Source organism: Mustelus asterias, chromosome 1 (genome assembly GCF_964213995.1).
Source record: "Mustelus asterias chromosome 1, sMusAst1.hap1.1, whole genome shotgun sequence".
Taxonomy (NCBI): domain Eukaryota; kingdom Metazoa; phylum Chordata; class Chondrichthyes; order Carcharhiniformes; family Triakidae; genus Mustelus; species Mustelus asterias.
In genome coordinates, this window is record NC_135801.1 from 159,584,834 (window position 1) to 159,603,224 (window position 18,391).

The 18,391-nt window shown below is 41.7% G+C and overlaps 1 protein-coding gene across 1 annotated transcript in view; it reads left to right on the forward strand.

Moving 5' to 3' along the window:
* gba2 (glucosidase, beta (bile acid) 2) overlaps positions 1–18,391 on the forward strand; it is a 67,979-nt gene that overhangs the window by 28,478 nt on the left and 21,110 nt on the right. The window contains exons 7-11 of the mRNA XM_078221941.1: positions 7,874–8,027; positions 11,080–11,205; positions 15,267–15,451; positions 15,888–15,992; positions 17,956–18,063. Of these exons, the coding sequence (XP_078078067.1) occupies positions 7,874–8,027; positions 11,080–11,205; positions 15,267–15,451; positions 15,888–15,992; positions 17,956–18,063 (678 nt within the window). The remainder of the gene's footprint in view (positions 1–7,873; positions 8,028–11,079; positions 11,206–15,266; positions 15,452–15,887; positions 15,993–17,955; positions 18,064–18,391) is intronic.

Sequence of the window (18,391 nt, forward strand, 5' to 3'; positions counted from 1 at the left end):
ACTGCAATTAGATCAGCCACGATCCTTTGAATGGCAGAACAGGCTTAAGGGGCTGAATGGCCTACTCCTATTTTGTGTTCTTGTATCTTCTAATAAGAAATGAGTACTGGCAGAATAATGGACAGAAATGTAGAACTGGATATAATTAAAGCTGACAGAACTACTTAGACCTTGCCATCATCAGTGCTTAAAAACTTGCAATTGAACATTGCAAACTCAAAAGTAGCAGTACAGTGAACTGTAATTGAAATCTTAATGGGTCAATAACTGGCAAGTAACATTTGCATGATGTAAGTGCCAGGCAATGGCCATCCCAAACACAGAGACTCTAACCATTTTTACTTGATATTCAATGATGTTACCATCACTGAATTCCCCCACTATCAACATCCTGGATGTGCCCATTAACCAGAAACTTAACTGGGCCAGTCATGTAAATACAAGAGCAGGTCAGAGGCTAGAAATCCTGTTGTGAGCCCATCTGACTTTCCTACGCCTGTCTCATCATTACAAGGCACAAGTCAGGGGTGTGATAGAATAATCCCCATTCATTTGGATGAGTGCAATTCCAACAAAACGAAAAACTTGCAACACCATCCAGGGAAAGGCAGCCAGCTTGATCAACATGCCATCCACCGCCTTAAACGTATACTCCCTCCGCCAACTGTGCACAGTGTCAGTAGTGTGCACCATCTACACGATGCACCTCAACTATTCGCCAGTACTCCTTCAATAATACTGTCCAAACCCAGTGACCTCTACCAGCTTGAAAGGCAAGAGTAGCAGATGTAAAAGGACGCCATCAAGTTCCCCTCCAAACTGCACACCATCCTGACTTGGAACATTTTTGCTGTTGTTTCACTGTTGTAGGATCAAATCCTAAAACTCCCTCCCTAACAGTACCGTGCGTGTACCCACACCACACTGCAGCAGTTCAAAATGTCTACTTGGTAAATTAGGGATGGCAACAAATGCAAGCCTAGTCAGTGATGCTCACATCTCGTGGACATGCTCTGAAATGGCTGCTTAGAAGTTGCGTTTCCTCTGAGAAGAGCTGAGATTGCTAATTTAGTTGTTTAGAAACTTTCACTTGCACCTGTGTTCTGTTCTTCAGTGGTGTTGAATGTTCTGCATACATCTGTATTTCAGTTGTTGCCTCGGCATCATCAGGAGCTTGTGATGCCTTTTGATGGACCTTCCAGCTTATGCTGCATCAATATTTAGCGCCCCTGGCTAGCTGCACACAAGTGATAATCAGTACCATCTTTCTCCTGTGGTACCATCTTTCTCCTGTTCTCCCTTTTCAACCAAGTTGCTCTCTGTTAATGCAGCAATTTCAGAGCAAGCCAACTCTTGTGCTACCAGCATAGTTTTTAACAATTCTGTAATGTATTGAAAAATTTTGATGTTCCATAAAGCCAGTGTTCTTGTATTTCTTTATAACAGGTGGGTACCAGGGCTACCAGTTATGATTAGTTGCTCTGTCTTTTGGATAGCAATGATCTCTATGGCACATTTTCAAGCCCAGCTCCCATGTGGGTTAAGCAACATAAACCCTGAAAACATTTCTGGAGTCAACTGGAATGATGTTAAATGACATCATAGTGTCAAATTTTTAGTGCCATTGTCAATCACCTTTATGTAAGCTCATTGCTGCAGCACTATATCTCTGAATTGGCTTCTGTACCATGTAGAATAACTGTTACATGGTACGATGCATCTGGCATAAAATCCGTATCCTCTGACTCAGAGTAGCATCATTTGAAAATGTTAAGAATGCAAGGTTTTAGAAAATGGTTATATTTTAAATTGTCCCTTTTTCAATTCAGGGTAAAATGGATCATGAAACCTAGCTGTGCCCAACAATGAACCCGTGAGATCTAGTTAGCAGTGGGGACGGGTGGCCCAGCTCAAGTGCTATTGAAATCCACGTGCCAGATTTATAATCTGGAAACAAAGAACAGAGCAGTTGGCTTTCTGTTGAGTAGACTTACAGGGCCCTATTTTACCATTTTGATTCTAAGTGCTGGGTGGACTTGAAACTGGGAGTGTTTCAGATTCGACTTTTAGACCTGTTCTCAGGCGCCCCCATACGCACTCTGCCTGCAAAAATATCAGCGATTCCGAATCACGCTGCACAAACCTGTGGGCGGGGCTTAACGTGCCTGTAACTCCGATCGGCGCCTCCAACTACGTATGCTCAAAAAAATGGTAAAATGCTGCTCCCCTGCCATGTCCCTCCCGGACCCAGATAATGCCTCCCCCTAGCCCCCACAGACAGTGCCCCACCCCCACAACCGATCTCAAGCAGAGAGCCGTCAGATGCTCGGGACTTACTTCCTCACTAACTGGAGCACCCAAATCGAACTTATATGGAGCATGTCTGTTTCGCGCTGATTCTGGATGGGTGAACGTGGTAAAGAGGGAAATGGCGGCAAAGTTGGGTATACAGCCCATTAAATGCAAATGCATTTAAATGGCCATCGCGCCTGTTTCGGGCGCAGTCCCGATCGTGGTCATTTTCGGGCCTTGGTAAAGGGGGAACCAGCGCGGAGGCGGGCGCGGATCGCTTTACTCGTCTCATGCCCGACTTTACCAAGTTTTCGTGTCGGAAAACGCAACACGATGGCAAAATCAGGCCCATAGACTCAGATTTCTGTGTACTTTAGAGTATTAGTTACCTACCAAGTAATATCTAGTTGGCTGAATTTATTCCAGTAAAAGTCTTAAAACATGAAATCTTGTAGTACAGTTCCTTTAAGTCACTGAGAATTCAATTTTTGGGATTGTCACAACTGAAATGCTTCAATTTCGTTTGATGGCAACTGAGTCAATTCAGTTCCAAGCACCCTGTGAAAATTTGGAATGTAAACTGCCAGCGAACAAAGAAAAGTGGGGTTCCTATTCTCAATGGGAGATCCTTCATTGCAGTTAAGCAAACAGAGGGGAGGGGGGAAAATGTGCATTGGATAAACGTGCAGGAATTCTATTGGAGATGTAGCTAAAGAGTTTCAATAGATTTTTTTTAATTATCTGGGATGGTGAATAAAATAGAAATTATCTTGTTTGGGCTTCATGTATGCAATAGATGAGTGAAATAGCTTCACAATTGAAGGACCCATGACTGCTAGTAAATGGAGTAGAAACCTAAAATCTGAAGCTGTTGAAATCATTGTTCAAACCGGATGGTTAAATAAAGGAGTAAAATAAAATACTTTTCCTGAACTTTGCATTGTGATTGCCTGGAGTCACATTGATTTCTTTCACTAGACTCTCTGTAAAAGATAGTTTTGTTTCAGCAGGCCGACAACTCTTGTGTACCAAAACTTAACCTTATGCTTGCAGAGAATGGGAGGCTTGCCTGTTTGCCCTTTTGTTACAAGTTGTACTCTCCATAGGTCAGGATAGCTACTATTTAATGTTGGTCCCTTCAATGGATGTAAAAATGCCATGCTACTAGACTTTTCTCAGGAGGCTAAAGAAATTTGGCATGTGTACTACGACTCTCTCCAACTTTTACAGATGCACCATAGAAAGCATTCTTTCTGGTTGTATCACAGCTTGGCATGGCTCCTGCTCTGCCCAAGACAGCAATAAACTACAAAGGGTCATGAACGAAGCCTTGTCCATCATGCAAACCAGTCTCCCACCCATTGACTCTGTCTATACTTCCGTTGCCTCGGAAGAGCAACCAGCATAATTAAGATCCCACGCATCCCGGACGTGCTCTTTCACCTTCTGTCAAGAGAAAGTTACAAAAGTCTGAGGGCGCATACCAACCGACTTAAGAACAGCTTGTTCCCTGCTGCTATCAGACTTATGAATGGACCTACCTTGTATTAAGTTGATCTTTCTCTACACCCCAGCTATGACTATAACACTACACGCTCCACAATATTCACAGTTTTGAGTTGCTACCAACTTTAAAATAAAGGAAAAACCTAGGCCTCAGTTTCTACAGTTGCAGTACACTGATCTGGTAAGCATTGTTTGATGCTTTTGTGTAGCCTGATGAGTTATTGATGTGAAATAACTAAACGCATTATTGATCAACTTCCATAAATGGTCTAATTCTATTTTGAGAGAGAGTGACTGAACTAACAACATTCCTTTATCATGAGCACAATACTGGTTCTGCAAGTGTTTACATATTCCACAGAGCAAAAAGTGCAAATCCAAAAGCACAAGTTCAACTATCCTCAACCAAAGTTTCTTTGTCCGCAATTTCTAAACAGTTTGGCCTTTGAATGCTGGCTGTTCGTTTTTATTTATACTTGCATTTATTATCATCTGAACAAGAATAAGGACGTTCTCTGCAAGTATACTGGCCAATATTTATTTATCATTCAACTGTCATAACCTAAAATAATAGCTAGATAATGTATATCATTACTGTTGTGGAACTTTGGTATTTGCACACTAGTTGCTGTGTTTCCTACAATATGGCAGTGACTACACTAGCTCTAAAACACATTGGGATGCCCTGAGACAATGAAAGACGCTATATAAATGCAACTTTTAAAGCTAGCATGTTTATCCTTTTTTGAGCTTTGTGGGTAGTGTTGCCTCTAAATTCAGCCATGTTCTAGCAGGGTATTAACTGAGACTGTCTGGAGTGTTAATGCAAATAGGCCTGTGAAAAGGTGCAGATATGCACAGATTTGATGCAAGAGGGACAAGCATCGTCATTGTAAATTTTGATCTTACAGAGACCAGTGCCTTCACGGTTATAGAACATAGATAGAACAGTACAGCACAGAACAGGCCCTTCGGCCCACAATGTTGTGCCGAGCTTTATCTGAAACCAAGATCAAGCTATCCCACTCCCTATCATTCTGGTGTGCTCCATGTGCCTATCCAATAACCGCTTAAATGTTCCTAAAGTGTCTGACTCCACTATCACTGCAGGCAGTCCATTCCACACCCCAACCACTCTCTGCGTAAAGAACCTACCTCTGATATCCTTCCTATATCTCCCGCCATGAACCCTGTAGTTATGCCCCCTTGTAATAGCCCCATCCACCCGAGGAAATAGTCTTTGAACGTTCAGTCTATCTATCCCCTTCATCATTTTATAAACCTCTATTAAGTCTCCCCTCAGCCTCCTCCGCTCCAGAGAGAACAGCCCTAGCTCCCTCAACCTTTCCTCATATGACCTACCCTCCAAACCAGGCAGCATCCTGGTAAATCTCCTCTGCACTCTTTCCAGCGCTTCCACATCCTTCTTATAGTGAGGTGACCAGAACTGCACACAATATTCCAAATGTGGTCTCACCAAGGTCCTGTACAGTTGCAGCATAACCCCACGGCTCTTAAACTCCAACCCCCTGTTAATAAAAGCTAACACACTATGGGCCTTCTTCACAGCTCTATCCACTTGAGTGGCAACCTTTAGAGATCAGTGGATATGGACCCCAAGATCTCTCTGTTCCTCCACAGTCTTCAGAACCCTACCTTTGACCCTGTAATCCACATTTAAATTAGTTCTACCAAAATGAATCGCCTCACATTTATCAGGGTTAAACTCCATTTGCCATTTTTCAGCCCAGCTTTGCATCCTATCTATGTCTCTTTGCAGCCTACAACAGCCCTCCACCTCATCCATTGGAGACATTGATGTGTTTGATCTTTTCCATGTCTTTCAGCAGAGTTTTTGCCTCTATGGAAGCTGAACTGTACTTACCATTTTAGGAGTTGAGCCTTGGCTCGGGGAAGAAAACTACAGTCCCGTTGATTCCAAATAAATGCTTATCTGATCCAAAATTAAAACATAAGTAAAAACAGAGCATGCTGGAATACTCCAATCAAGCAGCATTTGTGGAGCGCAAAGCAGTTATCATTGGAACACCACAGATGTGCCCTATAGGCGCGACAAAAAGCAGATTGCGCAACCATTTGCGGAATACCTGTGTTCAGTCCGCAAGTCTGACCTCTGGTTGTCTGTCATTTAATTCTACACCTCACTCTCTCACTAACCTCTGCGGCCTCCTACGGTGTTCCCACGAAACTCAATTCAAGCTCAAGGGACAGCATCTCATCTTTTGATTAGGCACTTTACTGCCTACCAAACTCTACATTGAGTTCAATCATTTCAGACCATAAAACTTTGGTCTTGCCCTCCTTGTTTTTCTCATTCTTTGCTTTTGGATGGCAGCTGTTCATCTTTCTTCCGTTAACGTGCCTAGACTCATGATGTGTTTTTTACTTGTCACATTTCCACCCCTGCTTGCTTTGCATCATCTTTTGTCATTTAATATCTCCTATATTACACCCTATCCCAGACCTTTCTCTTTTTCCAAACCTCTCCTCTTTCATTTGCATAACCTGTTATGTTTCCTACGTTTTCTCAGTCTGATGAAAGGGCATCAAGCTGAAGCATTAACTGTTTCTCTCCATAGCTGCTGCTGAGTATTTCTACCATTTTCTGTTTTTATTTCTGATTTCCAGCATCTGCAGTATTTTGCATTTGTAAAATCTAAGTGTAATTTTTGTTCCTTCTCATTGGGCAAAATTGTAAATTTCCACAACAGGCATTGGCAAACCACTGTAGTACTTTGCCAAGCATAATGATGGACCAGTCCAATGAAAGTCCTTAGTCGCCAATGCGCTCTTGGGGTATGGTATCTCAAAGAGGGAGGAATGTTATGTAACAGACTGATAAACTAAACAGTGTTATCTGGAAGTTATAGAACATAGAACATAGAACATTACAGCGCAGAACAGGCCCTTCGGCCCACGATGTTGCACCGACCAGTTTAAAAAAAAACTGTGACCCTCCAACCTAAACCAATTTCTTTTCGTCCATGAACCTATCTACGGATCTCTTAAACGCCCCCAAACTAGGCGCATTCACTACTGATGCTGGCAGGGCATTCCAATCCCTCACCACCCTCTGGGTAAAGAACTTACCCCTGACATCGGTTCTATAACTACCCCCCCTCAATTTAAAGCCATGCCCCCTCGTGCTGGATTTCTCCATCAGAGGAAAAAGGCTATCACTATCCACCCTATCTAAACCTCTAATCATCTTATATGTTTCAATAAGATCCCCTCTTAGCCGCCGCCTTTCCAGCGAAAACAATCCCAAATCCCTCAGCCTCTCCTCATAGGATCTCCCCTCCATACCAGGCAACATCCTGGTAAACCTCCTCTGCACCCTCTCCAAAGCCTCCACATCCTTCCTGTAATGTGGGGACCAGAACTGCACACAGTACTCCAAGTGCGGCCGCACCAGAGTTGTGTACAGTTGCAACATAACGCTACGACTCCTAAATTCAATCCCCCTACCAATAAACGCCAAGACACCATATGCCTTCTTAACAACCTTATCTACTTGATTCCCAACTTTCAGGGATCTATGCACACATACACCTAGATCCCTCTGCTCCTCCACACTATTCAAAGTCCTCCCGTTAGCCCTATACTCAACACATCTGTTATTCCTACCAAAGTGAATTACCTCACACTTCTCCGCATTAAACTCCATCCGCCACCTCTCGGCCCAACTTTGCAACCTGTCTAAGTCTTCCTGCAAACTACGACACCCTTCCTCACTGTCTACCACACCACCGACTTTGGTGTCATCAGCAAATTTGCTAATCCACCCAACTATACCCTCATCCAGATCATTAATAATAATGAGAATAATAATGAGAATAATATTAAGAATATCAACTTGTGCTTTTCCTGTAATTTGCTATTTGCTAACCAAAATGTCCGTTATACAGTGAGCAATACTTCTGTCCTCATCATCCACAGGATAGCATCTGTTTCTTGTAAGCTGATTTATCAACTGTGTTTGCTAAGAAAAATCTAGGCTGATTTTGATCTACATAACAATGAATTAAAAGCGTATTTTTGTTTGTGCACCTAGGAAAAGGTAAACTGACAGAGAAGGGGCAAGTCACTGCAGCAGCGATCGCAGCTACCTGTGTCGTTCCATCAAAAAATCAAAATATTGTTGAGTTCTGTCTTGCGTGGGATATGCCCAAAATCCATTTTGGATCAAGGGAAAAGGAGCATGCAAGGTAAGAGAATGAACGGAAAAGTAAAAGACCATATAATGTATTTTTCTTGGCCAAACTGGTCTATTTAGAACAAAGAAAGGCTATCTTGCACAGTTGGCTATATCATCAGGTTCTACCCAGTTCTCTGAGAGAAGCTTCTGCAAGATTTCTCGACCCTTTCACCCGAAACAAAGTCCTTGAATAGCTTAAATTTATGTGACATCACCTACTCTTCACTTGGGGTCTGACACTTCACAGAAGGAGACGGTTGGCCCACCACGACTTCGCAAGCTCTCCTAACGAACAATGCATATACTGCCGTTCCTCTGCCTTCTCTTTGTAAACACAGTAAGAAGTCTCATAACACCAGGTTAAAAGTCCAACAGGTTTATTTGGTAGCAAAAGCCACTAGCTTTCGGAGCGCTGCTCCTTCGTCAGGTTCTGTTCACAAACAGGGCATATGAAGACACAAACTCAATTTACAAAGTAATGGTTGGAATGCGAGTCTTTACAGGTAATCAAGTCTTAACGGTACAGACAATGTGAATGGAGAGAGGGTTAAGCACAGGTTAAAGAGATGTGTATTGTCTCCAGCTGGGACAGTTAGTGAGATTTTGCAAACCCAGGCAAGTCATGGGGGTTACAGATAGTGTGACTTCTCTTTGTAACCCAATATGTTTATCCATGTCAGATAATCCAATTCACTTTTTATGAATGCTTCAATTGAATCTGCCTCCACTGCACTCTCAGGCAGTGCAGTCCCGATATTCACCACTTGCTTCACGAAAATCATAGAATCATAGAAACCCTACAGTGCAGGAGGGGGCCATTTGGCCCATCGAGTCTGCACCGACCACAATCCCACCCAGGCCCTACCCCCATACCCCTACATATTTACCCGCTAATCCCTCTAACCAACGCATCTCAGGACACTAAGGGGCAATTTTAGCATGGCCAATCAACCTAACCTGCACATCTTTGGACTGTGGGAGGAAACCGGAGCACCCGGAGGAAACCCACGCAGACACGGGGAGAATGTGCAAACTCCACACAGACAGTGACCCAAGCCAGGAATCGAACCCAGGTCCCTGGAGCTGTGAGGCAGCAGTGCTAACCACTGTGCCACCGTGCCATCCAAACCACTGTGCTACCGTGCCGTCCAAATGTCCCTCCTCCTATTTCCATTACTTCTTTTGTCAATTACTTTAAATCTTTATCCTCTGGTTTTTGATCCTTCCAACAATGGGAGTAGTTTCTCCTTGTCTACAGCCCTGACCCCTTATGATTTTGAATACCTCTATCAAATCTCCTCTCCACCACCTTACCTTCTCTGTGGGAAAACAGTCCCTATTTCTCCAATCTATCTATGTAACTGAAGTTCTTCATCCCTGGGACCATTCTCATGAACCTTATCTGCATTCTATCAGTGCCTTTACATCTTTCCTCAAGTGTGGCACCCAGAACTAATAACTTTTAATAATATTTTTAATAGAAGTTTGCCATTTTACATTTGCCACAAAAAACAACCCATCTCCCCAAGTCAGTCAGGATGTACAACATACCATGCTGCAGGATTCCCAAGAGCTGAAGGTAACTGAGGAAACCACCCTCTCTCTTGACAGGATTCTCTTCTCCGCTTTAACCATTCTCTGTAGGATATTTTGCAATTCATCAAAATGAGCACACAGTCTGTGCCGGGAAGCTGAGACAGTCATCCGCACTTTCACTCTCAATGGCAGCCATCATCTTAATGCCAACAGCATCACTGAAGTATAGGTCGAGCAACCAGCAGAACCGCCATTGCAAACTGAGCCCCACACTGTCCGTCTCCAACTGCCTCAATCAAACAAGGATTTCCTTGACTTAACTCGGCTCCTCTTTGCCAAAATTTAGCCAGGATCTTCCAGGATTGTAGCACATATTTTACACATCAGGGTCAGATAATCAAGGGTTGTGTATCAGGATAAAAAACGGATTAAAAGATAAGTAGCACCAAAGCTTGTGAAGTTGCAGCAACTCTCGTGTTGACATCATATGACTGACCCATCTCTCTCCCCCCCCCCCCATGAATATCCTTTTGAAATTTGGGTGTCCAGAATTATACTCACTACTCCATGTATTTCCATGGTTTGGTTTTAGACCATAAACGTTAACTCTTCACGGAGGCTGCCAGACCTGTTGAGTTTATCCAGCATTCTCTGTTCTTATTTAAGAATAACTTGCTTGAACTGGTAGTTAACATCCATAAGAACATAAGAAATAGGAGCAGGAGTAGGCCATCTAGCCCCTCGAGCCTGCCCCGCCATTCAATAAGATCATGGCTGATCTGAAGTGGATCAGTTCCACTTACCTGCCTGATCCCTATAACCCCTAATTCCCTTACCGATCAGGAATCCATCTATCCATTGAAGTAACTCCTTTGTTTTCCATTGGCTAAATGCTTTCACTGAATAGTCAGTAGTCCTATCAAAATCTTATCGCTGTGAATGGGTATGTTATTATATATGCATTTGCCGCGTGACCAGCTACAACCATTGACTGATCAGTATACATTTTACATTGCCCTTGATTCATCCAAAATTGTTGAGCTTATTGTCCAAAGAAAATCGTGAAATTTTACATTTAGCTTGTAAACCAGCAGCACAAGGTGCTTAATTAGGCAACCCAGTAGCAGAATAAAAGTGCTTTAAATTCACTGAGATATTGTTACTTCCTCCTTCAAATCTGACCTGAATGTTTAGCAACCGTAACCATTTTCTAAGTGTATTGAAATGTTTGTTTACCCTGTCACTACTCCTGTCACTGTCCTGCCATTACTACAACAAAGCCTGTTGTTTGATGGGAACGATTTCAAGAGGAGCTTGAGTTAGTAATTATTGTATCAAACCGTTCAATTTGCATTTAGGATTGAGTGCTACTGAAATTGTTGTTTCAAAATAAATAAGCAAGTTAATTTTTAGTTTAATTTAAACCCATTTTGGAATTGATCTTTACATTATTAAGAGAATAGTAAAGTACTTTGACGGCAATGACCTTGCAGCACATCTTAACATTAGTTAAATTTTGTTTCTAGGTGGTACACGCGCTTTTTTGGGACAAGTGGGGAAGCTGCTCCTGCTCTGAGTCATTACTCCCTAACACACTACATAGATTGGGAGCAAAACATTAATGATTGGCAACGTCCAATTTTAGAAAATAGGTAAATATTACAATGTTATGCAAAAGGAAAACTTGCATTTTATATATAAAATTGTCCTTTACTGCTAAGTTTTATGGCGATATAGGAATAATTTATCATTTTCTTGATGTCTATCAAACTGTCTATAATCTTGCTTGCAACCAAGTGAAACAGTATGTATTGTATAATTTTGTTCTGTATCTTACTCATAGAGGGTTGATGTGGAGATGCCGGCGTTGGACTCAGGTGGGCACAGTAAGAAGTCTCAACACCAGATTAAAGTCCAACGGGTTTATTTGTTAGCATGAGCTTTCGGAGCACTGCTCCTTCATCACGTGAGTCTGTAATGGACACCTGATGAAGGAGCAGTGCTCTGAAAGCTCGTGCTAACAAATAAACCCGTTGGACTTTAACCAGGTGTTGTGAGACTTCTCACAGAAGGGTTGAATGCTGATCTTATCAGAACTTGTTTTAAATGTTACTGACCATCATTGTATGGTGGAGCTAAATTGGTGAATTTTGTAGGTCAAATAGTTCAGATGGGGCAGTTTTTGTGCAGTGTGTGCAGGAGGGTTTCCTGACACAATATGTGGATAGGCCGACAAGAGGTGGGGCCACATTGGATTTGGTACTGGGAAATGAACCGGGCCAAGTGTTAGATTTGTTTGTGGGAGAGCACTTTGGAGATAGTGACCACAATTCGGTGTCTTTTGTTATTGCATTGGAGAGGGATAGGGCCGTACGGCAGGGCAAGGTTTATAATTGGGGGAGAGGTAATTATGATGCGATTAGGCAAGAATTAGGGGGCATAAGATGGGAACAGAAACTGTCAGGGAAAGGCACTAATGAAAAGTGGAACTTTTTCAAGGAACAAATACTGCATGTCCTTGATAGGTATGTCCCTGTCAGGCAGGGAGGAAATGGCCGAGTGAGGGAACCATGGTTCACAAAAGAGGTGGAATGTCTTGCAAAAAGGAAGAGGGAAGCTTATGTAGGGATGAGGAAACAAGGTTCAGATGGCTCGATTGAGGGTTACAAGTTAGCAAGGAATGAGCTGAAAAAGGGGCTTAGAGCTAGGAGGGGGCATGAGAAGTCCTTGGTGGGTCGGATCAAGGAAAACCCCAAGGCTTTTTACTCTTATGAGAGGAATAAAAGAATGACCAGGGTGAGGTTAGGACCGGTCAAGGACAGTAGTGGGAACTTGTGTATGGAGTCAGTAGAGATAGGAGAGGTGATGAATGAATACTTTTCTTCAGTGTTCACCAAGGAGAGGGGCCATGTTTTTGAGGAAGAGAAGGTGTTACAGGCTAATAGGCTGGCGGAAGTAGATGTTCAGAGGGAGGATGTACTAGCAGTTTTGAATAAACTGAAGGTCGATAAGTCCCCTGGGCCTGATGAAATATAGCCTAGGATTCTTTGGGAGGCAAGGGATGAGATTGCAGAGCCTTTGGCTTTGATCTTTGGGTCCTCACTGTCCACGGGGATGGTGCCAGAGAACTGGAGAGTGGCGAATGTTGTTCCTCTGTTTAAGAAAGGGAATAGGAATGACCCTGGTAATTATAGGCCGGTTAGTCTTACTTCGGTGGTTGGTAAGTTGATGGAAAAGATCCTTTAGGGATGGGATTTACGACCATTTAGAAAGATGCGGATTAATCCGGGATAGTCAGCACGGATTCGTGAAGGGTAAGTCGTGCCTCACAAATTTGATAGAATTTTTTGAGGAGGTAACTAAGTGTGTTGATGAAGGTAGGGCAGTTGATGTCATATACATGGATTTTAGTAAGGCGTTTGATAAGGTCCCCCATGGTCGGCTTATGATGAAAGTAAGGAGGAGTGGGATAGAGGGAAAGCTGGCCAATTGGATAGGTAACTGGCTATCTGATCAAAGACAGAGGGTGGTGGTGGATGGAAAATTTTCGGACTGGAGGCAGGTTGCTAGCAGAGTGCCACAGGGATCAGTGCTTGGTCCTCTGCTATTTGTGATTTTTATTAATGACTTAGAGGAGGGGGCTGAAGAGTGGATCAGTAAATTTGCTGATGACACCAAGATTGGTGGAGTAGTGGATGAGGTGGAGGGCTGTTGTAGACTGCAAAGAGACATAGATAGGATGCAAAGCTGGGCTGAAAAATGGCAGATGGAGTTTAACTCTGATAAATGTGAGGTGATTCATTTTGGTAGGACTAATTTAAATGTGGATTACAGGGTCAAAGGCAAGGTTCTGAAGACTGGAGGAACAGAGAGATCTTGGGGTCCATATCCACAGATCTCTGAAGGTTGCCACTCAAGTGGATAGAGCTGTGAAGAAGGCCTATAGTGTGTTATCTTTTATTTAACAGGGGGTTGAAGTTTAAGAGCCGTGGGGTTATGCTGCAACTGTACAGGACCTTGGTGAGACCACATTTGGAATATTGTGTGCAGTTCTGGTCACCTCACTATAAGAAGGATGTGGAAGCGCTGGAAAGAGTGCAGAGGAGATTTACCAGGATGCTGCCTGGTTTGGAGGGTAGGTCTTATGAGGAAAGGTTGAGGGAGCTAGGGCTGTTCTCTCTGGAGCGGAGGAGGCTGAGGGGAGACTTAATAGAGGTTTATAAAATGATGAAGGGGATAGATAGACTGAACGTTCAAAGACTATTTGCTCGGGTGGATGGAGCTATTACAAGGGGGCATAACTATAGGGTTCGTGGTGGGAGATATAGGAAGGATATCAGAGGTAGGTTCTTTACGCAGAGAGTGGTTGGGGTGTGGAATGGACTGCCTGCAGTGATAGTGGAGTCGGACACTTTAGGAACATTTAAGCGGTTATTGGATAGGCACATGAAGCACACCAGGATGATAGGGAGTGGGATAGCTTGATCTTGGATTCAGATAAAGCTCGGCACAACATCGTGGGCCGAAGGGCCTGTTCTGTGCTGTACTGTTCTATGTTCTATACAGTTGAGATGGCATGCTCATGTTTTGATTCTGCATGTATTGTTGCATAAATTGCTCCTCGTTGGGCCTTATTGGCCCTAAAGTCCTGTGCTAGTGGCTAAATGAAGGGCACAGGTGGCTCAGCATGTACTGCAAGGATAAATAAATGAAGCTTCACTTAAAATATGTACCAGAAAGACTGTTGAGGCACCTGTGTTTGTAAAATAAGGTTGAAATAAAAAATAAGTGAAGGCAGCCAAAAGAAAACTGAAATATCACAAACTTTCAGATCTTACTGGAATATACTAATTAAACTTGTGATTATAGTGCTTTGTTTTTTCAATTGCTCTTTGTAAATAGGTTTATATTTTTTCCTTAAACATCTGTTCTACTATGAGAGAGAATATTAAAAAATTAGTATTCTATGTTAATTCTGTTCTAAGGAGCCTGTTCAGTCCCTTTGCCGTACCAACTCAGATCTTGCATGGCAAAAAATTGTATTTTTGGTATCCTACAATTGGCTAAATATAATTTTTGTTCATACTTTTCTGAAGTTTTATAACTTGAACTAATATGATATTTGCAAGTTATTAAATTGCAGACACTTTATTAAGGAAATAAAATTATTCCAGAAATTAATTGTTCCTCCCCTGTTTTGCAGTTAAGTCTTTATTTATTATTGTCACAAGGGCCTGTTTTGTGCTGTAGTTTTCTATGTTTCTATGTTAAGTAGGCTTACATCAACACTGCAATGAAGTTACTGTGAAAATCCCCGAGTCGCCACACTCCGGCGCCTGTTTGGGTACATTGAGGGAGAATTTAGCATGCACCTAACCAGCATGTCTTTTGGACTGTGGGAGGAAACCCACGCAGACACTGGGAGAGCGTGCAGATTCCACACAGACAGTGATCCAAGTCGGGAATCACACCCCACAGCAGCAGTGCTAACCACTGTGCCGCCCAGAGCCAGATTGATCGCCCATTTATTTAAAGGATACTCACAAATTTTTGCTTTAGTTAACTAATTTTAAGCACATTTTTTGTGGAAATAACTAAACGTTTACACTACTGGTTTTAGACATTTTAATCTCAAAATCAAATCATTTTTTAACAAACGTTGTAAATTTGGGATCTTGGTGTTTACATTTTCCTGTTCCATTTAATTTTATAGCCAGTTACCTGACTGGTACAAGTCAGCCTTATTTAATGAACTGTACTTCATATCTGATGGAGGGACAATTTGGCTCCAAGTGACTGATGATTTAAATATAACAAATGGCTTGATTATTCAGAAGGATGGGCTTCCACCCCTACCTGAAGTACTGAAGGAGTATGGACGATTTGCATATTTAGAAGGTACATATACTGCTAACAGTGTACACTATCATTGTGTGTGTGTGCACATGTTGTGGCCACCATCACTTATGTGCGCTGCTTTAAAGTTATCAGCCCTTGGAGACTAATCCAATCATTGAGCTCCACATATTCTCGATATTAAAGTTGACTATAGACATTTGGTAGTGTTTTATTTTCCAAACAGCTCAGAAATAAATAGTCTAATTTTACATAAATTGGACAATTGACCAAATGTTTTGAAATATATGAAATGGAATTTGTTCACGAGTAAATGATTCTGCTGTTGTCTCAATTTTGGACATAGTCTTGTATAACCTAGTGAATTGACACAAACATAAGTCCGTGGGAAGAATCTGCTAAATAATGTGTTCTTTGCTGCTGAAATGACTGCTTAGGTGTTGTAGAGAATGTCAATTGGTTTTCTCTTGCGTTGTAGGACAGGAGTATCGAATGTACAATACATATGATGTTCATTTTTATGCATCATTTGCATTAATCATGCTATGGCCCAAACTGGAACTTAGTCTGCAGTATGATATTGGTAAGTAATATCAACTCTATTTGGAGCACCTTTCAGAAACTGAACTATTTTTAACTTTATGGGGCTAGAATAATTGCCTAATCTTGAGAGTTGCAAAAAATTCATATGACCCTTGCAATACAAACGGTATTTGTTCAGGAGATCAATATTCCAGTGAGCTGTATTCTGCTAACTATAATGCTTTAATTGCACTGTTGAATTCCATTAGTTCCATAAACTCTTTTATTATATTTTTGGCACGTAAATGGAGTTTAGAAGGATGAGGGGGGATCTTATTGAACCTTACAGGATACTGCAAGGCCTGGATTGAGTGGATGTGGAGAGGATGTTTCCACTTGTAGGAAAACTAGAACCAGAGGGGACAACCTCCGGCTAAGCGAATGATCCTTTAAAACAGAGATGAGGAATTTCTTCAGCCAGAGAGTGGTGAATCTGTGTAACTCTTGCTGCAGAAGTCTGTGGAGGCCAGGTCATTGAGTGTCTTTAAGATAGCGATAGATAGGTTCTTGATTAATACGGGGGTCAGGGGTTATGTGGAAAAAGGCAGGAGAATGGGGACGAGAAAAATATCAGCCATGATTGAAGGGCAGAGCAGACCCGATGGGCCGAATGGCCTAATTCTGCTCCTATGTCTTATGGTTACATTGGTGCTAGTTTTAACCATTAATCTTGTACATTTTTCTGGGCATTTACATAACTGGGAAAAAATAATTTTCAGAACCAACTCTATCAATATATAATTTTATCTGGCTGGCTATTAATGTTCCTAGCAATGACATGTGAAACAGTGATTTTAAAAAAACACTTTGGCTGATAGCACTGTTACCTGAATGAGAATTCAATTCCTCCTATGGAGTGATGCACTCATAAGTGACATCTTTCAGATGTTACAATAAATTGAGAGACTCTCTTTGATCAGAAGCATGCTAAAAATCCCATAGCACAGCTCAAAGAAGAGCAGGAAGTTCCAGGCCAACACTCTTCCCTCAGCCAAAAATACCAAACCTTTATTCATCTCTCTGCTGTTTCCACGATCTTGCTGTGCTCAGATTGTTAGGTAGGCAAATGCAGCAGCCAGTTACTGCATTTCAAAATGAAATTATGTACAGTGCTTCTTTAGATTTTTAAATATTTGACATGGGACACATTTCTCAACATGTATTAAAATGTTGCAAATAAGTCACATTTATTTAGGAGATGGGTGGAGAAGAAGTGTTAAATTTATACAATCCAGACTTCTGAAAGTGTAGATTAGATCCAGATGAAGCTCCCTGTGTATCCCATCTGTTTGACATAATGCCGTTCTAACTGGGTTGTCCTTTACCTATAATGTGCTGGAAATACTAGGTTTGATTGGCAATCTTTCCAACGATGTTGACTGCAGACACAGAAAGAGGAATCTCCTGTTCCTAGCATTAGCGTTACCTACACGCTAGTGCAATACTGAAAAATGTCTGGTTTTCACTCTAAGCGTTCCCTTGTTTTCAACCCTTTTGTGATTTGTTAGATTAGCATATTGAGAGGTAATAGGATGCAATTTTGTAGTTATAAGGAGCATGATGAAATAAATTTAAACTCACTGTATTCTGTACATTAACTTATAACTTAAAAATAAACCAACTTGATGGTTTACAGTTGACTTTGTCTCATTCGTGTTTCTTGTCTCCCTTCAGGAAGATGGGAGAAATGCTTGAGGGCACGTGTAACCGCATTATTGACATAACGCAGGGCTTCATTGTCATGAGCCCTGTGCCTCACATGATTGCATGATAAGATTGAGAATTGGAAATAAGCTCAATTGTAAGGAATGTGGTTTCCACCAATGAAAGAGATTGCTGACACTGAATCTGAGAGGATGTTGTGTAAATCCAAAATTTGTAGCATTTCAGATTTTATGGGGCTATTATTAGACAGGTCATTATGTGATGTATTTAAAAATTCATGCTAAGTGTATCTTTTTTAGCTGCTGCTGTATTGAAGGAGGACAATACACAGCGCATACACCTGATGAATGGTAGATTGGCAAAAGTGAATACAGCAAATGTAGTCCCACATGATATAGGAGACCCAGGTGAGATTTGGTGCGTTTTTTCCTATGTCAAAATTAAACTTTAATTTTGCTTTTGTTCTGTGTTAGCAAAATAGATTTTTAAAAAGTCTACTTTCAAGAATACTTGTCGTTTAAAAGATGATAATCTTCCGTATTGCTTTTGGATGTGTCATAGCTTTCTCTACTGGAGATCCGCATATAGGTCTCTACCTTGCTTTTTCTACAATCGCTGTTATGTTTATTTTAACATATTGATACCAATAGGAGAAAATAGTACTTGAGGCATTCTGTATCAGAGTGCTTTAATGACAGAATCTCAAATATTAGTGTACATGTCTGTCTCTGATTT